This window comes from Limulus polyphemus, unplaced genomic scaffold (assembly GCF_000517525.1).
Source record: "Limulus polyphemus unplaced genomic scaffold, Limulus_polyphemus-2.1.2 Scaffold2368, whole genome shotgun sequence".
In the NCBI taxonomy this organism is placed as follows: Eukaryota; Metazoa; Arthropoda; class Merostomata; order Xiphosura; family Limulidae; genus Limulus; species Limulus polyphemus.
The window spans coordinates 15,203-42,965 of record NW_013667978.1 but is presented as its reverse complement, the minus strand read 5'-3'; the positions used below and the strand labels follow the sequence as shown (position 1 = coordinate 42,965).

General features: G+C 32.5%; 1 protein-coding gene across 1 annotated transcript in view; it reads right to left on the bottom strand.

Annotated features, from left to right (window-relative positions):
• Positions 1-27,763, bottom strand: part of LOC106466747 (endoplasmic reticulum aminopeptidase 2-like) — a 175,947-nt gene that overhangs the window by 136,192 nt on the left and 11,992 nt on the right. The window contains 2 exon segments of the mRNA XM_022394821.1: positions 14,774-15,047; positions 23,384-24,017. Coding sequence (XP_022250529.1) covers positions 14,774-15,047; positions 23,384-24,017 — 908 coding nt within the window.

The window sequence follows — 27,763 nt, the reverse complement described above, 5'->3', positions numbered from 1 at the left end:
ATAAAACCTCATACATGGAAATGTTACATAGATGGCATAATTTTCATATAAACAGCCAGTTCTGAATCACTTAAAGACTTTATTTCCTATGCCAATACTTTCCACAAAACAATCAAGTTTACCCTCAATCACTCCACTACCCAAATTAAGCTTCTCGACATCACTGTCCTTTTAAAGAACAGAATATTACACAATGATTTTTACAGAAAAACTACCGACAGACCTCAATATCTTAACTATAACAGCAGCCACCCCACTCACACTAAACGGAATATTATCTGTAGTCAAGTTTTCCAAATAAAGAAAATCTGTTCAGATGAAACAAATTACAGAAAACACACCAATGATCTCTGTAACACATGTTACAATGAGGATATAAAGGTACCAAAACTGACAGACAGATTAAAAAAACTAATAATGCTAAATGAAAAACTATCCCTAAACAATGTAACAGTAAGGTCTCAAACAGGATTTCTTTTGTTCTTAGCTATCACTTTACTCTCAGAAACATTTCCCACATTCTGAATAAGATATTTTCATTTACTATAACTGAATGATTGCCTTAGAAAAATATTTCCTCAAGTTCCCATTGTCTCCTTCTGGATCAGCAGAAGTCTTAAAGATATCCTCATCCATACATAAATGAATTACACCCCATCAAAGAATTGTTGTCATCTATGTAATAAAGCTTGTTGTCTAGCTGCAAGTTTATAAAAATCACCAACTCTTTTCTCCAACAACTATGACCATAAACTTTAAAATTTCTAAAGAAATTACTTGTACAACACAAAATACCATTTCCCTCATACAGTACAAGTGTCAGGTTTTATAGGGCCAGATTCATTACAGTAGGTGTCAGTGACTTGTTGGCAATAAATTTCAACTATAAATAGACAGTACATAATTCACTTGTTTTAAAATGATTATATTCAAAACAAGTCAAACATATATACAAATGTTTGTTGCACAGTTAATCACCACAGTTGTACCCAGAGCTTTAAATAATCATCTCTTTTTCACCAAGAGTTCACATGGTCTGGTTCAATTACTTTAGAACTAAATTGACAAGCCTGTGATGGTTTTATGGTCTGGAAATTTTTACATGTGCTACAGCAATTCCTATATACTGAATCCGAAATTGATAACCATTTTTTTTCCACCACATACAGATCTTTCACAAAATATCATAACACAATAGATAAGAGAAAAACCACAACACGTAGAGTTGGGACTAAATAACAGACTTCACAAAAAAATTTCATTGTGGTAAACGAAATAATAATTTGATCTAAGTAAGTTTTTTCTTCCCGATTTGTAAAAAATACTCATGTAATAGAAAAAATGAATATTATTTTCGAAATCTGTGTAGCTGAATTATGGAAAATCCATCATTAAAACCAAAACAATTTTTATGAAGTTTAAGTTTGTAGGCCTGTTATTCTTCTCTAATCTGTTATTACACTATAATAAGCAATTGTTACACTTTAAAAATCACCATTATACACAATTTATGGCTATATTTACAAATACAGTCTAGATCTATTTGTCTATATCTCTCACTAACTTTGTCTTACTTTCATTAACTTCTTACTTGCACTAACTTGGTCACCTATATATATTATCTAACTTTCTACAAACTACTAAACATTATGATCTAACAATACTCACTTAAACAGTGTGAAAAACTTAGAAGGTTCAAGAGACATGACATAAAAATATAACAATCTCCGACTAGTGAACTACACAACGTATGATTTGTACACAGTTACATAAACAAACCCGTGATAAATTATTGCTTCTAAAAATACTAAATTTAATACTAGCACTTAATAACTATCTAAATCATAACTCTCGTATCAAATTTAAATCAAGCAGTCATATATATATATATATATATAAAATAATAAAAACTGCAATTACCAGTAAGTAGGACAGAACCAAACAACTCTTAGTGTGTTTCGACAACCAGATACTTTGGTGCACAGCAATTAAACTAACTTGTAAAGAATAGCCCCTCAAGAACAAGTAGGAGAATGAAAATAATTCTGTCATTCAGCTGCCTCAGGCTGCTGTTCAAAAGCTGCTTTAGTCACTCCAAATACTGTACTTACCAATGGAAAAAATTTATCAAACCATGCTCCTAAGAGTAGTTAATAAACATTGTTATCTATTTCCAAATGGCATACTGTATGAGCTAAGAAGCTACAACTCCAGCTGAAAACATTATTACTGGGCATTTCCAATCCTAAACAGGGGAGACAAATAAAAAAAAACTTATTCCTGTACCTAATGTATTTTACTATATCTAAATGTCAGTAGAGGTAAAAATTCAAATCTTTCAAACAATGTTGGAATTTATTAAAATGTATAAACTAAAAAATCTAGAGCACTAGTCATGTCAGAGATGTACAGGTTCTCCTCTTAATGAACTTCCCCTGGATATAGCTTGTGTTCTGTCAAAACTCTAATAAAGGTAATCAGTATGAGCTCATCATTATTTACTATGTTATTAGGTAGGCTAAAGCTAATATGTTAGTTGAAAAATAGATAGCTTGCTTTACAGCCCTGGGCAGATCCATGTTAATCAAGGAGATAACTTCAATAACCACTTGTTAACAAAATTGGGCTAGCTGTTAGGTGTGGTTTGACTGTGTTGTTGAGAAAAACCCTCAAGCAGATGCTTGCTAAGTTGGTGTTCTGACCAAAATTATTAATATGAACTCCTACTGTATATGTCAAGATGATTTATCAAGCAACTGAGCAATAATGCATTGATTGTTCTCTGAATCTATTTATGTTGATAAGAAGTAGAGCTACCACTGTATCTAATACATAGCACTTCATCCAGTGCTAATGTGCTGCAGTGTCCACAGATATATGAGAAATAGTTGTTGTCTGCAATAATTGATGAGCATGAATTTTTGTGTCAGCAAATCGGTAAAGCAACAGGCACGTAGGAACTGTAAGGGCTGTAACCCCAAATGTTGAAGGAGGGGGACTCGATTCCTTGACCCAATAAATTTCCCTCAAACATTCTACTTTATAGACCTCTACTTTGGTAATTAAGCAGAAATTACTACTTTAATTATTTTACTGGTCCCTTGACCAATCTAAGAAATGTTACAAATTTTTTTTTTATGTGAAATTTAAATCTCACATGCTGCAGCAACAATATCTATAAAGTAAGAATTTATGTTGTAAAATGATTTTAAAATAGCTGATATGACAAAGAACATACTATACTTTTAGTATATAATATAATAAATTAAGTTATTTATGTGCATTTTTCTTCACATTTATATTCTGCTTTGTTATACATTTTCATTTTATAATGATTGAATGGTAGGAAATTTATTAAGTGCATTTTCTACCCAAGTTTTGAAAAAATATTTTATTTCTATTATGGGAAGTCCTACTCAATCATTTTTGAAATAAGCAAAATTCTGTTTTCTTTTCATTGGTATAAAAAATATATCTGTAGAACTTAAAATAACAAAGATATTCCAAGTCTCCATATTAATTACTCAAGAAATTCAGAGAGACTAAAATCTTTGACTTACACTATCACTAAAATATTATGGCCAAGTAATTAAGGTGTGGGATTTGAAACCCACAGAAATTTTTCTGCATAGGTTCAAATCCTGCTCATAGCACTACAGTTATTGATTTTTATGTTTTTCATTTTTACAATTATGTATATTTTGACAACCAAAATATTTATTTACCAAAAATCAATATATAATTTTATATCGATGTAAATTATACCTAAAATTTTTAGAATAATTTCATTTAGACATTTATATATTATGCTTTATGTCAGGGTTTTATGTATATGAGTGGAGTTGGATTCTTTTACAGGTGTCTGTGACTTCTTGGCAATAAATTCAAACAATACACGGACAGCACACAATCCACTTGTTTTAAAATAATATATTTAAAACAAGTCAAACACGTGTACAAAAGTTCTTTACACTACAAGATATCACAACTGTATCTAAAACTCTAAATAATTCTCTTTTCTTGTCAAAAGTTCACTCAGGCTAATTCAATTACTTTAGAATCCAACTGACAAGATGAACTATTTTTCTGTACTTTGTTTCTTAATGTACAATCTGCTATAGATTCACACACATTACTTCTTGTATTACCACATTTGTATCTCAAACTTTAAGTGTCTCCTTTTTGTCAAAGTCAATATAGATGGGTTCAATTACTTTAGAACACCCTTTAACAAGACAAATTATTCTCCTTATCTCTATTAAACTGTGAAACTCACTTTAAAATATCGCTCATTATGGCTAATCACTCACATGGTAGCTAACTTCACATTATATTTTTTCTGACTGAACTTCACTTAACTTAACATTCCTGCCATGAAAACTAAACAATCATTAAATAGTAAATCACAAAATAAACTAAATAATAACACTTACACAAAACATTCTTGCATATCCAACATAAAGCCCCTCTTCAAAAAAAAATACTTACAATATTTTTTTTACACTACATACAAAGACTGTTCTTAGTTCATATGCTAAGTCTTCTCACATAGTCTACACCAACATTTGCAGTTTCCCTGTTGGTTTGGTCCTCTGTTTTCATAGGGCCTCTGGTAGGGCTTCACCTCGACATGATCCCTTGTCTTCATCTCGATCTTGTGTTGCCTGAGGTTTGTTTTTCCTGATCTATCTGTATACTAACACAGTAGATCTTGTACCTCTTTTTACTTCTTGCCAGTCAGTTCTTCACTTATGTTTGCATCCTTGTATATCTCATCTCCAATCAATGGTCTAAAGCCCAGTAGATCTTTATCTTCTATAACGAAGTCACTGTCTTCAGATTCTGCTTCTATGACAGCTACACCTGCCATATCCATCTGTACCTCAATAGCTGCACCTGTTAGGTCTTCTTCCCTCTCAAAGTACCTCTTCAACAGATTGGCACGGTAGACCTTGGTCGTCCCATCCACCTTCACCTTATAGTCCATCCTGTTGACCACTTCCTGTACTACAAAAGGGCCTTTCACTACAGAGTGAGATTATTGTTGGCTGTGGGTAGCAGAACTAAAACCTTCTGTCTGACCTTGAAATGTAGATTCTTGATCTTCTTGTTATTTAAGTACTTCTTACTACCTTTGATGTTTTAGCTTCACCTGTAAAACTCCTTTGATAGATCTGGTTCAATACTTCTTTCCAGTCCTCTGTCTTGCCTCTTTCTTTGTCTTGTGTTTGACGTTTGCTCAAGCACTATCCCAAATTTTCTGCAGTGAAGGGTCTTTCTTCTACACTTTCTTCAGCTCCCATGAACCTACATTTAGGATGTTGCTTTTTGAAATTTGCAGGGGCTTGATGCTCTTCTTTTCTGAAGCACTAGTAGTGACAGCCAATACTACATTAGTCTTCTTTTTGTTTAGTTTCTCTAAATTCCTACTACCTGATATGTTTCCAATCACCAAGTCACATATTGGTGCCTTAATACACATGGCTTCAAGGTCTCCTACATAATATGGAGTATCCACCTTTATTTTTGCTATAGGAAACTTTCTTACTGTACCATCAATTAGCACACACAGGCATACCTTCCCTATTATCTGGTTATTATATACTAGTTTGGTTCTCACTGCTGCAATACTGCACTCAGTGTCTCGTTGGGCTTTCGTTTCTTGTCTCTGACATATCCTTCACCTATTGGCATTTTGTGATTTGTTGACATTTCTTGATATTTGTAACATGCATCTGGTCACTACTGGCACTGTTGATCCATTTGCTAACTTCAGCTGACCATTAGTCATACACTAATCAATCATGGAAATGGCACTTCCTTCTTTTGGTGAACCAGATGCATTTTTTTAATTCTGTTTCTTCTGGCAGCAGCATCCACAATGAAAGTCACTCTTTCCTTGTTTCTTACCAGCACCATCTTTGTAAGTAGCTCCTGCTGCTTTATGTTGAGATTTCTGCTGTTGCTTGTTGGTGGTGGACTTGCACTCCATTGCAATGTGTCCTATTTAATAACAAATATAGAATCTCTTCTCCTATTTGTCTTGTCATCTTTGGTAGATTCTTGCTTCTGATTAGCCACCATTGGTTTTGACTTTAACTGGATATTCTTGAACTTGCCAATTATACTCCCTCCATAGGCTTCCATATACTGTTCTGCCAGCTTGATCACCTCCTCCACATCTTTTGGTGTTCTCTCCTTTAGGAAAAGTGACATGTCAGTTGAACACGTGCTCATAAATTGTTCATGTACTAATAAATTTGCCAGTCCTTCAAAGCTATTTTCACATTTGGCCATGTTAGTCCATCTTGTGAAGTATCACTTTAAATGTGCCACAAACTGAAATAGTTTCTCCAGTCAAGAATATTAGTAAAGCCTAGACAACAACATAATTGCAAACACAATGTATGACTCATACAGAGTTACATAACGAAATTTGTCATAGCTAAAGGTTTTAAAACAATCAATCTTCAACATTCCTGCCATGAAACTAAACAATAATTAAATATCTAGTCACAAAATAAACTAAATAATAACACTTACACTACCCTTTATAACTTTTACAATGCCTTTAAAAATATTTCTTAATTTAACAATTTTTTTTTTTAGGTGTAAAAATAATCAAATTCTTCTAATGTCCATATATGTTTATCATGCATTAAAATTACATAATTATATTGATGATAAATATTTTTATATTGATTGATGTAATTCTGGTAATAGTCCATAAGACTGTATAAACCAAAAAATAACTACAATGTATTACTAGAAAAGTAGAAAACATCAACTTCTCAACAGACATAACTGGAAATCAAATCTTCAACATTAAACTTCTCAACAGATGCTGGTAGAAATAAACTCCTCAATATCGACATCTCAACATGTTTTGGAATTTATTATAAGTCTGAAAAAACCGAATCAACCACAGGATTCAACTGCTATTGCCAGAACAGAGCTTAAAATAGGTGGTCTTCTCAGAATATTTCAGACAACATGGTATGATTGTTTTACAAGGTTTCATATGTGCTTCATAACCAATAAAGTGTTTTGCTTTTACCATAAAAGAGCAAAGTAAAATAAAACAAATACCATATTACTTTCTAAAACAGAACCTGCCTTCATGAATCATGGATTTAATAACTGTAAAAAAAGCTCTCCAACATTTTAAAAGAGCATGAACAAACTCAATTTCACAGAAATGCTGTATCATCCTTTGCATCAAAATTACAGATCAACAATCTCAATTTCACAGAAATGCTGTATTGTCCTTTGCATCAACATTGCAGATGTTAAAATCAAATACATTTGCATGAGTCTGAAAAACAGAAAAAATTGAGATGGTTTGCTAAAGCAACTGAAAGTACTTAGATTTTTGCTATGCCAAGGACATGAGCATTTATCTACACTGAAAATGTATTTCTGATAGATACCTCCTTTCACAAAATAGCTTTACTCTACTAGCATTGCCCTCTATTGACATATAATTTCATCATATGCTACTAGCCTTACACCTCCTGCTTCTGCATATCCACATGCAAACAATCATGCAACATGAGCACGACACCACTCCTATCCTAAACAGTGCCCTCTTCACATCTGCATTCGTTAACCACTTCGAGATTCATCAGAAGACCTACACCATTTTTCATCAGAAGTGGGGAGGCTGGGTGGGGAATGTAAGAGGAGGTAAATATTTATCGGAAATATATTTTCAGTATAGCAATATAGTAACTTCTGATACAATATCTTACCTCTTCTCACTAAATAGCTATTACCCCACATTGAACTTGTGTAGGGCCAATAAAAGAAACATGGTCCCCCTTTTAGGAAGCACCCAAAGAGAGATCAGTAGGTGTGGAACAAAAAGAGAGAAAACATCACACCTCAGTGAGACCACACCATCTGATGCAGGTATACTCTGCTCTCTTTTATGAGAGTGTCACAAACATAAAATGTGGAAAAACATGAAGAAATCCCAGAATATGTTTGACCGACGATTGGGACTTCTGTGTGTCGAGTGGCTAGGACGTGACAGACCATAGTAGTAGTTCGACTTCAACCAACACCAGGAAGCATCTGGAATGGTACATCAGATCCACGCTAGGTAGAGAATCACCTACCTCTTCATCCTGAAACTGGAATTGGTAGGGAAGATGAGCTTCTGTACCATAATCCATCTCCACTTGTGTGCACTTCCAACACAACCAACACCAGGTCTGCTGGGAACTGACATCCAGCAGATGGTAGGGAAGTGGAAAGCCCCAGCATGATGGCATCTCCAGCCCAAAACCTGACAGCAATGGGTATAGTACTTCTAGCTCTCGAAAGGGGGGTGATATCTGGCCATACACAAGTGAGAAAACATGCTGCATCCAGATACAACCAACACAAGATCCGTCAGGAACCGATGTTCAACAAATGGTAGGAAGAGGAACTGCAAACATTGGGTGCATCTCTAGTCCAAAACATGGGGTCATTGGGCATTTGTCATCCAGTCCGAGGTAGGAGAAGGGATATCGGCCCGTATACATTTGAGGACTTACTTAGCTACAACCAAAACCTGGCAGCATCTGGCATTGAACATCAGGTCCATGGTAGGAAGTGCTATATACCAGTAAAACCTGCAGCATGACACTGCCTTAATCTCAACTGAGAGGAATGATTCATCTCTCAGGAGGACAGGCCTCCATGGTCCACCACCCCAGCATCTAGACACTCGTAAGTGGTAACTCTCTTGCTCCATTAGAAGGGGGAAAACACATTGGAGAATCAAGAGGACTGCATCACCAGAAACAATACAATGGGTGACCGCAATACCCTATTTTTAAAAGCAGAGCTATCACAACGACAGAATCGTTCAAACAAAACATGGCAGCATCTGGAATTGTACATCAGGTCTGCAGTACGAAGAGTCTCAATGCCATAGAGCATCAGAGATGGGCAGCAACTTCTGTTTACTTTACTCATGTTAGTCCATGAGTGTATGGCTCAGGATGAACATATTTATGAAGCAATATACCACTAGAGAAAACAACTAGCAGTCCTACGGAACACCCCATCTCTACAGTGTACATAACCCAAACCTGCAACGTAATGTTAGTCATAGATAACTATAAAACAGAGACACACAGCCAACACATGGTGACATCTAAAATTGTACATCAGGTCTGTGGTAGGAAGGGCTACAACGTAACTGATATTGAGCCTAGTCGCAGGATGGACAGTGCAGATTTTCAAAAAAAACTACACCTGGTCAGGCACCACTTGCCACAAAGTGGGATCTACAATATACTAGCAAAAAAGGAGAAAAAAGCAACCTTTCACAATACCAAAATGCAAAAATTTAATAACATCAGCGTGATACAGGAAAATTGAAGTTGTGAGAAATTCACCAATGCATTAGAGTTTGAACCACACAATGGAATGAGATCACAAATGTTGGAATCAAGCTAAGGGAAGGAAGATCAATGAAATGCATAAGCATGATCTCTGGATGTACGAGACAGACGAGGCATACTAACTCCCAACTAAAGTTGATCCCCATAATGCTGGGCATGAACCCTAAAATCAGGTGAGGGAGGGAAACTAAAAATTGGCCACTAGATTCTTCACCAAGTAGAGCAGGTTTAGAATCATAGGAAACAGGAGATAAGGATAAGACAGCACAAACCTGATCAATTAATTCCACAAAGAGTGAAAGGGGCCTGGAAAAATCTCCCGATATCTTTCGTGACTGGGAAGCAAGTCAGGGGGAGGGGGGAGATAGGCTGTAGAAATTCTCATCCTCCCTGTCAGACACCCCAGGAGCAGGCATTCCTCATGTAGTGGTGAAGGTTACATGAATATGGACATTTCTCATCGAACAATTGTCATCACATCATCAGATGATAATTGAGTACTTGACTTGGTAGCAGTGGTTGGCAAACCTGCAGCAGTAGTAACAGCTGTAGAAATTGTAACTACCTGAAACTGCGAGTGTATACTGACAATTCCAATCGTGAAGCAAAAAAGAAAATTAAAAAGAAGGAAAAATTGGAATAAACAACCTTGTGCAATATAAAAACATGAAAAACCAATGATATATTAAAAGAAAACAAAGTCTGTAGTAGAAAGGAAAACATCGACAAGTTTGAGACCAAAAACAAGCATGTCTGTACAGTACTACTGCCAACTGAAAAGTGATTAACGAGTGCTAGTGTGGAGAAGGAGCTGGTTACAATAGGTGTTGTGTTGGCCTTCTGCTGGTGGAAAGCTGTTGCATGATAATTTGTGTATGGATATGTAGAAACAAGAGGTGGAAGGCTAGTGGCCCGAGTTAAAAATGTGCACCAATAGAGGGCAATGCTAGTTGAGAAAGGCTATTTTATAAGAGGAGGTAAAATATCATATCAGAATTACTATTTGTGGTGATAACGATACTGAAGGCAACTTATATCAGTGTTTGAAGTAGTGCATGGACCATGAGCAGAGGTTGAAAGATGGCCAATATGTGACCCCAGTCATTATTAACGAACAAATTGAGTTAATGGCTCATACGATTCTCCAAAAACTTCTTGCTAATATTGTCCCATCAGCTTGGTCAACATTTCTGCTAATGAACTAAGAAATTGGTATTTTGTGTTCTTTGGGTAGTTGAAAATTCTGAGATTTTTAAAGAGCCTCTTGGGTTGATAAAACTTCGGGACACATCAGCTGATACCATTTTGTCAGCACTTAAAGACACATTAATAAAAATGAACTTACCCCTTAACAATGTTCGAGGAAAAGCCTACGATAGTGCATATAATTTTTACAAGATGAGGGAGTTACATATTAGGTGGTTATACATTTTTAAACACAATTGTTGAAGAGTGAAGATGTCTTTTCCATCTGTTCCAGTAGGGTAAGTGTCAGATTTTTTTTTATGTATGTATGTATGTATGGACCAGATTCTTTATAGTAGGTGTCTGTGACTTGTTGGCAATAAATTTCAACAGTAAATGGACATCACACAACCCACTTGTTTTAAAATAATTTATTCAAAACAAGACAAAAGTATGTACAAAAATTCATTACACTAATGATAATCACAGTTGTATCCAGAGCTTTAAATAATTGTTACTTTTCTTTGTAAAAGTCTACACAAGCAGGTTCAATTACTTTTAGAACACCCTTTGACAAGCCAATTTATTCCCCTCTATCTCTGTTATTACAATACAAGCTGTATAATTCATTTCAGAAATCACCACTATACGCTCTTTATAGCTAAACTTACAATCACACAGTCTACTTTCTTTTTTTTTACTTTCACTAACTTAACTTGTACTGAGGCCTAGAACTTTCTACAAACTATCAGACATTATGATGTGACAATACTCACTTAAAGCAATGAGAAAAATTCAGGAGGTTCGAGTAACATGATGTCAATTCAAAACAATTGAACTACACAACAAATGATTCGTAAACAGTTACGTAAGGAAACTACAATAAATTATCACTTCTAAAAATACCAAATTTAACACTCATGCTTTATAACTACCTAGATCATAACTCTTGTATTAAATTTAAATGAAAGAGTCATGGCTATCTAAACCTAAGTTTTTGAAGCTCCTACGGTAAGTAGTCTCTGTATTAGTAATAACAGTTAAATTTCCAATTTTCTCCAGTTTTTCTCTATGTAAGAAGTCTCCATCTTCCACAGAGTCTTCTATATTTTCAAAACATCCCTATTCAGGACTATGTTTTATTATATGTTTGTTTGTTTTTGGAGTTTTTTTCTCAGAACCCATGGAAACAAAAATCACAAGGTTCAGCCTTGTCATCACCAACCCATCTAACAATGCCTGGGATAGCCAAGGAGTACTGCACCTGCAGCAACCTGGAGCTTCAGTCCACCAATTCAGATTCTAACATCCCATTGCCTCATTCAATGACACCAGCCAATTTGCACAAAGGATCACCCATTCATTCAAAGTTTCTTTTTCCAGCATGTGACTCTTTTAAGCCAATCTCATGGAAAGCAAGAGCTTTAAATGCCATGCTGCAAAACCTGCAGGTTACGGTTTTGCACTTAGGTCAAGTTAGCAATGGCAGTAACAAATTGGCAGCTAAGGCAAGGAAGGTCCCCACTGAAGTCATTAGTGTCAATTTCATCAATACACTCTCCATCCCAAGAGATATCCTAAAGCCAGTATTGCATCTTTCAGAATTATTTCAGTCTAATGAACTATTATCAATACATGTCCAGCCTGCAATGAAACAGTGTGTCTTAAGATTAGTAGAACTGAAGAATGAGTCAGGTGTACACATGCAGTACTTTCTTAAGAGAAAGAAAGTTTGGGAATGATTCACTGAAATTGAGTTGTCTGGTCACTGCCCCTCAACAGTCAATTTAACAAATAATATTAAACTAATTGAAATAATGGTCTAGCACACTGATGAAAGGTTTTCCAACTTCATCTGCATGCCAGCTCAGACATTCAATGTTTTTAACAACACTTATTGGCCAGAAAGTAGAGAAGAACTCAGTTCATATGGCATATCTGAAACTAAACAAATCCTAGTACACTTTGATGTACTTTTCACTGAGGAAAAGAAAGCAAGAACTGTGGAGGAGCTTAGTGGACTAAAAACACATGAAAAGTTTCAAGCACAAAACTATACCAGTTCTGACTGCGTACTCAACTGTGCTGTCAACAAAATCTTCCCTGCTTAATAAGGACATCTTGCAAGGTCTGATGCTTCTTAAAATTGAGGGGCCTGAGCTATCGAATACTGGTTTATGTCTGTAGGCACCAAGTATGTGAAGAGACAGAAGACCCTCCATTCTTTGTAACTCTTATTATGGGTAAAGTCTGATGTAGTTTGAATATTTTTAGAGGCAGTTTTGGCAAGAATATTTGGACTGCGTAATGATTTCTTTATTTGCTTTCAAATTAGGCGAGTTCAGTAATTTCAACAATTGTTCAATGTTAAATAAGAGCATATTATAAATAATAGTTATTTTAAATTTGTTTATATATTTTATGGGGCAGTGATGGGATAAGTAGATTTTTCAAACATTCTGTCCCATGGACAAGTAGTTTTCATCAAAAATTTACAACACTATAGATAGCGAACTTTAATGTCACTTGGCTAGTAGTATATAACATGTCATTCACTAATACTTCTTCATTAATTGTAATTAACTTCTGGTCAAATATTACACTTCTACAGTTGAATGAGTATTACTTCTTCTATCATAATAAAAATATATAAAGGTATTTACATTCTATTATTAAAAACAATCTACAGTTTAGCTAAACCCTTAGTTTAGAAGTTGTTTCACAGAAGCCATACAAGTTAGTTTTATTATTTGTTTCTAAGTTTGTGACTGTCTGAAATACTCCAAAATTTGCCATTATTATTATTATCCTTCAAAAATTAATGAAATATAAGCAAGGCAATTTTATCAAACAGCTTCTATATTCAGCACTTAAAACAAGATGTACTATATTTGAAGTAAAATAGTATTGAAAAAACCCCATTTAAAAAATTACACAAACACACACACACACACTTAGAACAAAAAATCTCACTTCTCTCTTAAAACTAGAAATATTTAAGAACATTTTCTTAGACAAAAAGAATATTGGTAGAAATATTTTCTAGAAATGTTGACATTTAGGCAGTTTTGAGAAAGTTCTTAGTAAATAAAAAGAAAATTTGATAAAAATTCTCATTACCACCCCATAGCAAGAAAGCATTTCTAAGAATAACAATATTCCTTAGAAATACATTGTCTGCATGCATAGTTGCATATAGATGCATTTTTCAAGCTTGCAAGTTTTCAAATTTTATTGCATCTTTGTTGTTCTCTCCCATTATAAATCTTTTCTTGAAGGATTTGTTTACAGCAAATGTTCTCTCACAAGTAATATGCAAGTTATGCATAAATATATAATCATGCTAAAAGTTATAACCTCCAAGTAAAGTCATGATGTGCCTCTTTGTTGGACAACATATTTTTTGCAAATGCAAATTAACAGACTATGGAAATTACTCCCTCAAATATGTAACTGGCTATCCATTTTCAATAGTAATCATCCACAGCACCACACAGCACATCCATTAACACATATGCACTATTTAAGTATTGTGGCTCATACAAGATTGCCACAAAAATAACAAACTAACATTAAAATTGTTCTGATATTTCTATTTAAGAATTCTGAGTTAATATAAATTAGGCTATAATCTATTTATAAATACCATTTGTTTCACACATAAAAATTGAAAATAAATTAAAAGTACAATAAATAAACTCACACAGCAATATGAAAACAATTCTTACAGATGCCATTACTAATGTGACTAATACATGGATGTGACGTACAGTTACCTAAAACAATTCTTACAGATGCCATTACTAATGTGACTAATACATGGATGTGACGTACAGTTACCTAAAACAATTCTTACAGATGCCATTACTAATGTGACTAATACATGGATGTGACTTACAGTTACCTAAAACAATTCTTACAGATGCCATTACTAATGTGACTAATACATGGATGTGACTTATAGTTACCTAAAACAATTCTTATAGATGCCATTACTAATGTGACTAATACACGGATGTGACTTGCAATTACCTAAAACAATTCTTACAGATGCCATTACTAATGTGAATAATACATGGATGTGACTTATAGTTACCTAAATCATACAATTTTTTCACTTTATTATCTACAGGGCATACACTTAAGTACAATAACTGTGGTACAATGTACATTTACACTTCTATACTTACATCAGTTCCACTTTTTGTCTTCCCTTGAATAGTACTGAAATCACACACGAGAAAGGCAACAAGGTATGTGCTCATACGAACAGTTGGGTTAAACACAGACAAGATTAAGCCATTCTCATATGGCAATGAAATATTTAGATCAGAATTGAAGTACACATCATAATCTTGTTCATGAACAATTTGAAGAGAAAATGTTGCTTTCATGTCTGGTTCATCAAAGCATGGGAATGCTGAGCGAGCTGCTGTTGGTTCAAACTGGGTTGTTGCAAGATATCTAAAAGATATATTTACATTATTAACTTAATACAAAAACAATTTTAATCCACATGTTTCCAAAAGATCATGACACATCAAAACATTCAATTATCTTATCAAGTGCCAATTACACCTTTAAAAAAAAAAGTTTAGGCCCTGTAACACCTTTGGGATTACTTTGTCTATCTGCAGTCATGTTCAGTCTTATGGCCAAGTTTATCCGCTTGTCCCTAACACTACAATTTCCACTATAACAAACTTCTTCAAAGAATGGGGAGACAAATATTAGACCATGTATATTGAAAAACATTCAACAAACACTTCAAAATGTGTGTGTATGTATGTATAAATATATTAGCTTCTAAGACTACATTTAAGTAGATGAAAATTACAGAGTATATTAGAGTTGCAAATGAAGAATTGTGTGATCAAAACAGATTCTTTTGACTCCAATTTCTTTAGTCATTTTTTTCTCATGAAAACTGCCACTGCTTGTGAGGTGTAGTTGAAAGTTTGTAAACATTCATTTTCGTTTTTTTATAATCAAATCTTGTTTATTACACAGTTAAAAGTACCAGGAGATATGCCTAGTTTCATTGTAATGAATTTTGTTGTTTTTTGGGGGAGGGGGTTTTCTTAGTGATCATACTCATCACATTAAAGGGGAGGGCACTGTTCTTATTTACAATAGCTTTAGGTGTGGATTCATATTCTGTTCTTGTTCAAAATGCTCTGCACTGCAAGTTTTATTTCATGAAGAGCACTGAATGTTTCTTTCTTCAAAATGATGTGTATTTTGGCTATACATAATTTAACAATCATGCTCTATAAACATTCTTCCCAAGAATGGGATCGACATATCCTGCCATCTATAATTCCTGTTTAGCAGAGTGACTTTATAATGATTGGGAATTTACTTTGATCCAAATATATATGGTGACTATGGAGCTGTGGCTTGCACTTGCATGGAAATATCACTGCATTAGTCCTCTGTATGCATAAAAATAAGAATTACTTTTTCAATTAAACATATCAATGTTTATCTTATAACAGATTTACATGTACTTCACAAAAAAGAAACCCAACAACCAAAGCACTTTCAAAATGTAGAGCTTTCTCTTTCAAGGACGAACTGCAAATAAGCAGGATTGTAACTGTGAAAAATTAGTGATCCTTATTGATATCATGAGTATCTTAGATACCTCACACAAACAAAATGAAAATTTTTAAGTTGGCTTTAAACAGGAATGTTGCAGACACATGCTTGGTAGTTATTTTCAGTGTACAGAAAGATACAGATATGGCATAAAAATAGAATAATAGAAATAAAAGTACTCCATATGTATTAAATTTCTTCTTTTTTTACATAAATTTTTTCATCATTATTAAAGTAACTAAAATTAGAAATTTGAAACTTAAGTAAAATAGCTTTTAAATAAAAATAATTATTTTGATACTCCATTTCCTACCGTACACACAGTGTTGTACAATTGTAATTCAACCATGGAGTGCTTGTAACTTTATCATTTATTTACACAAAGTTGTTCAACTATAGTAAATGACTTTTGGTATACTCTGAGTGGGCTTAAGTGCAGCTGTAAACCAATAAAATTAAATGAGCCCAAATTTGAAGTCTATTAATGTTTAATTGTAAAAATAAAGAGTAATTGTCCATTACAATATGAAGTCATTCTACAAAGGAAAAAAAGGATAATTTAGATTTATTTCATAGTTTTCAACTTTTCATCTCACCCTACATTGTTGATTTCACTACAGTTAGTGTTGGGATAGAGAAAATAATAAAGTATAAAATTTACCAGAAAATACATTTCAATTCATTTAGGTTATGGAAGTTATGCAAATAAAAATATGAATAGTGCAAGATGAAAAAATATCTTTATTCTTAATGTTTATTAAAAGCCTCCCGAATTTTGTAAGATACAATTAGTAAATTCAAAATTACAGCAAACATTGTTATGTATAGCTCCTTGGAAGCTCGTTTTGAGCAGAGCAACAATGCCATCTGAGAAGACAGCACAATGCAACAACAGATAGTAAATTAAATATTAAAAAGAACTATATTTTGAAAGGATTGTTTGTAAAAATAAACAAAAGCTTTACAATGTACATCCATAGTTTTAAGAGCAAAGATGATGCTGTTTGATTAACATTTAATTCAGCACTCATCTTGTGTATCCACAAATTTTCTTAAGCATGTAGCATTTCTTTACTATCCACACTCCCCAAGATGTTAAAGTATTTTCAAGTGACATTTGTGTCAAAGTCCTGTAAACTGTGGCGAAGGATGGATGACTGATTATATGCTGTGTTCTGCGTATGCTTTTTAATACATGAGCTCAGACAACATATTGTAGAGCCCACACATCCATGGTTAAACCTTGGACATGCAAATTTATATATGACGTAAGAGTGATGCATTATACGAATCCTGTTTTTATATTTAAAATAGTTACTTAAATGAAACATTGGTTTAAAGACAATTCTAAAATTAATATGTGGGTAAGTTATATTATTCAAAATAGATTTAATTTTCTTCCTTAATTCTATAGTGATTACCAGTAAATGGTAGAATGCAATAAACTATTTCTTTGTTTTCAACCTGTTTACTAATTTTTGGAGTGTACAAAGCTTTTAAATAATTCCTGATAACACTATCAATTAATTGTATATGAAAACTATTTTTCTGTAAAACAACCTTTATGTTGTGTATTTCTTCACGGAAAGAGGAATAAGAACTAACTAGGTTATAAGCTCAGTGAATTATATTATGAATTAAGTTTTTTTAAATTCAAAAGGTAAAAAACTATCAAAATGAAAATATCATCCTGTAAAAGATGGCTTATAACAGCACTTATATTGTTATGTTGATTGTTCAAATAATTTTTAAATTCTCGAAAAAACTACAAAAGTATCATCATCAACATATCTTCTACAGTATAATAGTTTGAACTTTTCTGGACAACTTTTTTTATCCACATTTCTTCATAATAACTTAAAAACAAATTAGCCAAACACAGTGCAACACTTGAACCCATAGACACAAGTTGTTCATAAAGACAACCATTAAAAACAAAAGTTGACTCTTTGGTGACAAATTATAATAGTTTTATAAATACAGGTTTTGTTATACCCCCCCAACAAGATCAGAATTTTGAAAAATTAAATTATTACTTAACTCAATTACTTCATTTAATGGTAAATTTATATATAAGGACTCAATGTAAAGACTGGCAATAAAGACAAGTCTGTCAAAAAAACAGTTTAGATACATATCTTTGGAAAATTCAAAACTATTTTTACTGTAAATTCATTAGTTATATGAGATTCAAAAAACCTACTATATTAGTATTATTCATAATTTCTCATAAATATTCTAATTAATTTCAAGTTATTTTGAGAATACAGTAGTTAACTTGGATTAATATGCTTACTTTGTATCTTATTTATATTAAAAATTAATACATAACAACCACAAATAATTAAATTAATTAAAAATTAATTTATTTATAACAAAATAATATACATAAAAAATAGCTGTAAGTTGTTGTCAATCAGTTGCCTCTCTGTGGTCACTGGTTGGAAATTATGAATGATGCCATGTTACACAGACTGACCACAAACAACTGCACTCAGACAGGACTCCATACATAGGGGAATGGAAGCCTGTGCTTTGCCCAGTGCTGAAAACTACTATAAATTCAAACTAATTTGTGTAAATATGAGTTACACATGTGGATTATTGAGTTACTACACTTGTGTGATCCCAATTTAATTAAAAACTTAAATCTCATTGTTCTTAACAAATTTGGTATAACAAACAGAATTTAGAATTGAAATATTTATATTACGTTTTTTCCTGTTAATTTCTTGAAAAAATTAAGCCTTTGAACATTACAGTCTGTTCTGTTGTAAGTTGTCTCATGTAGAGTCAAATTCAAAGCACTGTTCTAAGTGGGAAGTTAATTATTTAAGCTACTTGAAACTGAACTACAATCATGAAAAATCATTAGTTTTGCAAAGTGAATTCTAACTAGAGTTGGGCATTTAGCTGATTATTTGACAGCCTCATTAATTGATTAGTACATATACACCCGTACTGGCACATCTGCCAAACAAACGTGCCTGTGTTATTGTTTTTAATCTTCACAACTTAGATAGCATGTTATTTCTGCAGAATTTTATTTCACACAAACATAATACTTGGCAAATGAATTACTAATGTCAGCTAAACATCACCACTATGCAATCACCATTATGTTTCTTTTTAAAATATGTGGTAATCCTGTACTAATCTACTGTAAATAAAATGGAGATATATTTAACTTTTACTATCACCATTAACCAATAAGATTAATACTGTATTTATTTTTTTAAATCATGATCATACATCTTTTGAATAACATAAGCATAAAAAATAATTACTCAATACAGATTTCACTCATCAGCATATTTTGCACCTCCCTACCATGCTCTCATGTCACCAAACAGTAAATTTAACTAATTTGGTAAACATAATACAAAACTCTCATGTTTACAACCATTACAGTTCAATAAAACCATAGGATATTTATCGACAAATAAAAACATCATAATGATAAACAAAGAACCAGACATAAACAAGATACCTTTATTAAACCTTTGCTTTTTACTAAATTAATGTCCAAGTCTAAATACTTTTTTCTGTTACAAGTTCTTTCAAATATATTATGTTTGGTGTAAAAAACAAGTTATTTATGAAAATTAAGTCATCTATGTAACATGTAAGCTAGGATTTGAAACCTGCTTCGGAAACGAGTTTTCATACAATAATAAGTACAAATTAGCAATATTTGAAGAGAAATTTGCCCCATTGGAACTTGTTTGTTTAAAGTAGCATAACTATTATAAACACAGAAATGAAGTATATTTTTACATTCAATTTCAGTAAATTTAAATTTTGGAATGTTTATTTATATATTTACAAAATTATTGCACAAGTCATTGAATACCCTGATTAAATCTTTCAAATCTATTTTAGTATACAGTGTAGTAAAGTCATACATAGACACAGAGTGTTGGCTATTCCTGAAGCATTTAAATTATTTAAACATTCCAAAACTGGAATGTTGTTTTTAGTAATCCAAAAATAATTGTTTGGATCATTTAAAAAGGGCATTTTAATTATTTCAAACATAACATCCAGGATATAATTAAGAACAATCAAGACAGATTTAGTAATTGTATTTAAAGAATCAGTTATAAACCTGAACTTAATGGGATTTTTATGCAATTTCAAAAATTGCATATAAAAATGGCAATTTAGAACAAGAATAATCTGTATGTATATTCCACTTTTTAATGGCTTACTTTACATTAGCAATAATATTATTTTTCTTTGAAGTACTTTTTGTAAATGTACTTGTATTATTAATTTTTCAATTACAATTTGTGCATATAATCTTTTACATATAAAACCAAAATTACATCCTGCTTTATCAATCAGCACTTGTAGCTCTTTATAAGATCATTTAGTTTTAATTTTCTTTTCTTTTGTAAGGGTGGAGATTGGGAGTTTCATATAGTAGAAATCTTAGGGTGGTTTTATTTCTACTTTAGGAACTTTAATAACTTTCAAGGGTAACTGCCTTCCCACAACTGGCTGCAGACAGTGAAGGGCGGTAAGAATTGAGATGTTGTGGGTGCAAGTACTCAACTCCAAACCCATAATTAATTAATCTTCCATGTTAGCTGGCTTGTTTAACATCAACATTTGATTTTGTCTAATAGATGAGATATCCCCAACACATTTGGGAGCTATTACCACAGGCATTATCTGCTATGACTTTAAGGTAACAACTAGGAACGACAATGGAAACTTAACAAAAACTCTTTCATGCTTACTTGATATATATAAAAGGAAACCACAATTATGCTAATTTTACTGAACAGAAAGCCCTAACTTCCCGAAAGTCTGCCTGAGCAAGTAAGAAGTAGAAATAGAATTTATAATTGAATGTATATGTATAGCCCAAAAAAATCAGCACAATTTAGCAAATAGATTAAGAATTGTAGGCAAGAAATAAATTCAATGACTCAGAATCACAACAAAAGAGGAATAGCTATAGGTCATGGTAGAGATAAGTAGATATTACATGTATACTTGAATTCCTTTTTGAATCAAACTTACAGATGTATACATGCAATTTAAACACTACACATGAACAAAATGTATTTCCTATTCCTCAAAATTAAGGTAAGCAGACAATGTCATTCTGACTAGCAATGATGACATATTTTGTAGAAATGACTTCTGCAAATTTTCTTATGTGTGATTCAAGTGTTTGTTGGTGATGAAAATATTTTTAATGAAAACATCAATTAAGACTTTGTAAAATACCCTTGAAACAAAATAATTTAAAACTGTGAGGCGATATGTTACATGTATGCAATATTGAAAATTTTATAATAATTATAACAAAATTATTTGATGTGACATTAGGTTCTAACATGAATTTACATAAATATTGTTTATATCTTTTTTTTAATAAAATACGCGTGTCTTCAAAGAAACAACAAAAAAATGATAAGTCCTAACTATACATATAAACATACACAGTGTAATTCAAAAGTGTATTTACAGGTAAATAACTGAAAAACAGAGATGTGTAACAATATAATTATTAGTGGTACAGAATGAGTTGTTGTGGGACTATCCTGTGACAATATCAAGATATTCAAGTCAGTTTCAAAGTCATCTTGGGAATTTTTTTAATATGAATTGCACACCCCAAAATGTCAATGACAAAGGAATATCAATAAGATAGGAAGTTTTAAACCAAAAACTGTTCCTCCAGAACAATATTTATAGGCATAAGTCACCCTTTCCATGCATATGACATTATGCTAAAGAAGATTAAAATCCGACCATTGGAAAGGTTGCTACACAAACCTAGGTTTGATGTGCAAAGTCAGATTAATGTATAGAACTAAAAGATTAAAAAGTAATAAAATAAAAGTCCCCTACATAAAGTATTGTACTGTTTCTCTTCACAAATCATCTAACTAATGGCACAGATTTCATTGAAGATCAGTTTAACATACTGCTACTGTAAAAGCAGAGATAGGAGAGTAGTGGAATTTGCTCATTGATTAATCATCAGACTCATTAATCAATTACACTCAACTAATTGATTATTCACACAAAATGACAAAAAAAGATTAATTTCACATAAATTGATTAAAATACTTATACCACTATAACTCAGGTTTTGATACCTGTGGTGAACAGAGCACAGACAGTTCTTATGTACCTTTGTGCATTACAACATAATGACAATATTTCAATTACTTGGATAGATGGAATAATCGGAAACCATAATTTCAATCAGATGATTATTTTCATCAGTTGTGACACTATTCAATTAAGCTGAACAAACTAGGTTTAATCAAAAATAATACTGAAAAGTCAAAACGGCAATATTTAAAATATTGGATAGTTGAAATAATCAAAAACAATAATAATTGGAAACACCAGTTTGATTAATTAATTATTTTCCCAACATTAATCAACTGATCTGTTATTTCAAAAACAGTAATAACTGGAAACACTAGTTTCTTATTTTCATGAAATGATTTAAACATAATTTCAATTAATTCATTATTTTATATTATACTAATTGATATAATCAATACTCATAGATAATCAATTATCTTGATTAATCAAGTTAATTACCCAGCTTTAATATATGGAGAGTTTATGCAGAATGCCAGAGCTGCTACCAGATTGTATACAGATGACAGGAGAGAAAATGTGTCAGCAACTGTGTAATAGGCTCACTTATGCAACCAGATCAAGAACAACCACCACTATTAATATTTACTGGTAATTAAGCCACCATATTGGCATTTGCCACATTTGGTCAGAACTTTAAAGAGAGTTGTTATTTGCCCTCATTGTGCAATACTATGATGTTTACCTCATCTGCATTTCTACCTACAAATTTGTATTGTTGTTGTGAAGAGATTTTAAACTTTTGGTATAAAATGTTTTGTTTCTTCTTGTCTACACCTCTGGAATTAGAATCTTTGATGCACAATAGATATCAATAAAAGGTTTTGAAAGATAAGACCTAGAAGTGGATCTTGAATGACCTCAATGTATAGTTACAGGAAAGACCCACAACATACCACAAGCAGTTATTTTCTTGTACCTTTCCACCTCTGAAATATTTGTCTATCAATGGACTTCTGAATTGCTCAGCATACTTGTACATGTATTATAGTGTTATATTACATTTAAATGTATTACATATTATCAATATGGTAGAGAAATCTCACAGGAATCTACTATCCTACCTTTTCTGCCCACCAGATGGTGTATAGGAACTTACATAAAATCCTTCAAGAGTTTCATGAAGTAGCCTTTTAAACTGGATATGGAGAATGTACTCCACTGAGGGTTTCATAGTGGTTTCAAACTCTAAATATAACTGTTCATGTTCAGCATTTTCCAAGCTCTGCACAATCTTAACTTGCTTCCCACTAATGGTGAATAGATCTTGAACAGTTATGTTCAAATCTTTTTTGTGAATAACAACAAAATTGGTTGCCTGCAGAACTTCTAATGTTATGTTCACTGTTCCCTCATTACAGAATGTGGTCAGATTTGGATGTATAAAAATGGAATAATGTAGAGGCTTAACAAATGGTGGAAGACAAATTTCCTGCCAAGGAAAATCTTTATTCCCAGCTTTAAATAAACCACTTGATGCTGTGTTCTTCAACAAAATTTTTTCAGTTACATTTCCATATCCATCTTCACAGAATACAGTTGGCCTTGCAAATGCTGCCACTAGAGCAATCATAAGCATTACCATCAGTACTATACCTACAATACAACATGCTTGTTCCTTCGAAAAAGTTATTTCACGAATCTGACCTGTTGAACGCTTATTTCTGCCATAAAGTACAGCTTTTCCAGAGTCTCCACCTAAAAACAAGATGGTAACAAGTTGTATTATTTTTAAACATAATTCTTTTCATATTATAATATTACCTTATACTTGCTGTACATATTTATATTATACTGCATGTATGACAAAAATCAGCATATGACAGACAGTATAAGGTATTTACACTTATCTGTCTTAGTTAACTGCAATGTAATTAAAAGTACTTTAGCCTTGAACCCTTTTTGTTTTATATACACTACCTACACCACTAGTGATATGACAGTTTTTGAATTGCCCAACCACAATTTACAATGGAATGTACAATAAAAATGATAAACATATAACAACCCTGAAATAGATAAATTTACATAAAACTTGTATCTTCAAAAACCAAAATTTTTCTCTTAGTCACATTTAATATTTTCTTTTCTATTGTTTGTTCCAAAACTTCAATTACAGCTTTAGTATTAAAATCAAATTAAAAGATACTTTAACCATTATTCAATCTTGGTTTGATCAAGATCTAGAATGGATCCTTTATCTCTATTTCCCATCCATTTCAATTTCTAATCTCGTGAAACTTCATGTGATTTAACATCTTCTGTTAGTACTTCTCTCATCCAATCCCAAGTCTCCCCCTACATTATTCCTCAATCTGGCTTAATTGTTATTATTTACAGTCACATTTTCTTGATAACAATACTGATATGGAGAGGAGAGAAGGCAAGTAATAGCAGGGGTATTTATCAGTTAATTACAATTTAATATTAAAATTTCAATGTCAAATACAATATGTTCTCTCTTCTATAACTTTTGCTAAAACCTCCATAAACATGTGGAAACATGACCACAAGAAGTAGAAAGGTAGCTGTCACTCATGAAGAAGAATTAATAAAATTTTCACAAGAAACTTATACTGAAGATGATCTGGTCAAAAGAGTGCTTATGGTCAATAGCTAGGCACTAATTAACTTCTAAGAGTGTATAGTGTAAAGCAACAAATTCATTGCTAGCCCTAAAACAATACACTGGGAGACCTAGTACCAACTAGAAGTAACTTCAACAGTCCAAAATACTTCAGAACTGAAAATAATAAATTTGTATTTCACAGCAAAGCACTCAAGGAACATGCTAAAGTAGAATTACAGAAGGAGCGTACCAGCTGAACTGTTTCAAAAAGTAGAAGAATGAGTTTCCACACTATAAGACACAAATACAATATACTGAATGGTACTTATAGACAACCCTTGTGGCTAGTTGCATACTAGAGACATATCAGTGATGGGACACAAGACACTGGAGTTCCCTAGTAGGCTACTATTGCAACAAGCAGAGTATTCTAACTGCTAAAAAAAAGGTTTACTGAAAGTGGCCAAGCCTGTTCAGGTCAACACCGGACTGCCACCAAAGAAGCTATAATCCACCAGGAGTAGTGAAAATAATTCATGCCCATTTAAGAAAAATTTTCATCACTTCCAAACATTTTTTCAAGAATATTTCACCCAAATCTCTAGGACCTTCTCCAACCAAAATATGATGCAAATGAGACTTAAAATACCTGTTAGTACATGCTACAAAGCCAGACTTATTCTTATACAGAAACACAATGTCCAGAAAAATAAAATAATGACATGATTCACGATACTGAAAGATTTCTTAAATTTTTATTTCAAAACAAAATCATCATAGTAGTACAAGCTTCACAGAGCAAAGTCATAGCCATCAATTCTTACATGAATAATAATCCCTTCCATATTAACATTCTAGAACATACAATTTTTAACCTATTTTTGGATCTCTAATTCTATCTTATTAACAAGTCCACATTTATTTTTGACTGCCTGATGATAATTACTTCATTTTTTTCCAAACATTTCAGAAGAACTCAAACACTTTATTGAGTTTAGAAACTAAGATTTTTATCATAACAGAACAAAAAGTTCTTCCAACTAATGATTATGTTGATTAGTTCATTTTTGAAATACAATTCTAACCAAAAGTAAACAAGGAAAGCACATTTCTCTCCAAAAGCAAAATTTTACAGTTGCACAGTTCAGAAATATTTGCTGGAATAATTCCAGAATATCTCATAGACTTTGTACGAAAAATGTAATGGTTTTCAGAAGTGTCTAGCCATGAAGTCTGACCTAATCTTATTAAGAAAATCAATACCTCAGCAACTGGATTAATATGTTTACTTACTAGATTTTTTAGTAGCATACTGAAAGGTTTTAATATTTGTTCTCAGCTATTTTCATTCTGTCTTCATATTTTTTTACCTTTACTATTGCTTTTCAAAGAAAACTCACTATACTTGATATATAAAACAATTTCAAGCAATTACAATACTAAATCCTATATTCTGAATCAGGATCATGCATAAATAACAGTTTGTTTCATAACCATTAGCTGATAACTAACACATTTCTCATTATTCCAACAATAAACACTTCTAGGTTGAAACAAATATCAAGAGATGCCTAACAACAGGATAAAATGCTAACACACTGAAACATGAAACCATTGGTATCTCTTGAGTATCAGAGGGTTGGTTTTCACACCACATACTAAAAATTCAAGTGAAAAAAAAAAACTGATCAGTGAAACTAGCCACTCTGTCATGAAAACTGGCGACCTCTAATTTTTATAGGTCAGATTTTTATTTTTCAATGAAATTAAAAACTCTGATGTATAAATTTCATTTTTCAAGTAATAATAATAATGACTGACAATTTATACATGTTTCAAGACCTTACACAATTTTCAAATGTCCCTGTGAGGCCTCTGTGAGTAGTACATATTGTTAGTAATGGGAAGTGCATATGTAAGCAGGTTTTCACATTCCATCTCTCTGGACATCTTCCAAAGGTACTCAAGTTGATGATGCTGAAAACACTGCTTAATGTCTGATTAACGAATTGGAAGAGATCATGATAAACGTAAAAGTAAACTTAAGTAATGGGTTGTTTTTAAGTGTTTAAGCCAAATTTTAAGGGTCATAGAAAATCATTTCTGCACAAAGACTTGTAAAGAATCATTAATGTATTCTGACAACAAGGATTCTGATCAAGATATATAGCAGTGAATAGTATACAGCTTAGAAAGAATAAATGGAATTAGATCTATTAATTCCTATCAAAAACCTAGGTACGATAATGAGTGAGAAAGAATCCTGTAGGCCTTTCTCATTCCATACAATTTAGGTCAACTGACATCTAAAAGTAAATTATGCTAGTCAAACTATCAACAAGCAAAGGCTATTATTCCAATGAACTATGTCTTCAATTATAGAAAACAAAAGATAAGCTGGATAAAGTTTAAAAGTTTTCTTTACCAAAGACTAAATAACCAGCATATACATGTAGTCCCATGGGGAAAGGTCTCAAGCAGGAGGACTCCAAATATCACAAGATATGAAATGTACAAACACAGCTCTTTCTTGGAGAGATGAGGCTTTTGTCACAGAAGATAAAGGAGTGGCTTACAGCAGCCCTATGGTGCATGTACACAGCACTGCCTGATTCGGCACAGGAAAAAAGGAGAAAGCCAACTTGACAGTTGCTGCAGGTAGCCCAAGTATTCATATAAAGATGTTCTCTTTCACCAACCTGCTAATTACTGATGTTGTTATGTCACAATATTGAAACACTTGGAACACCAAAAGGGCACAGATGTGGGTATGGTCAAGAAAAGTACCTTTCTTTATGTTCAGGTGATAGCAGCTATAATATGCCTGAATAAGTAGAGTTGTTTAGTTTAAACATTTGTTTAACAAGTAAAAGCT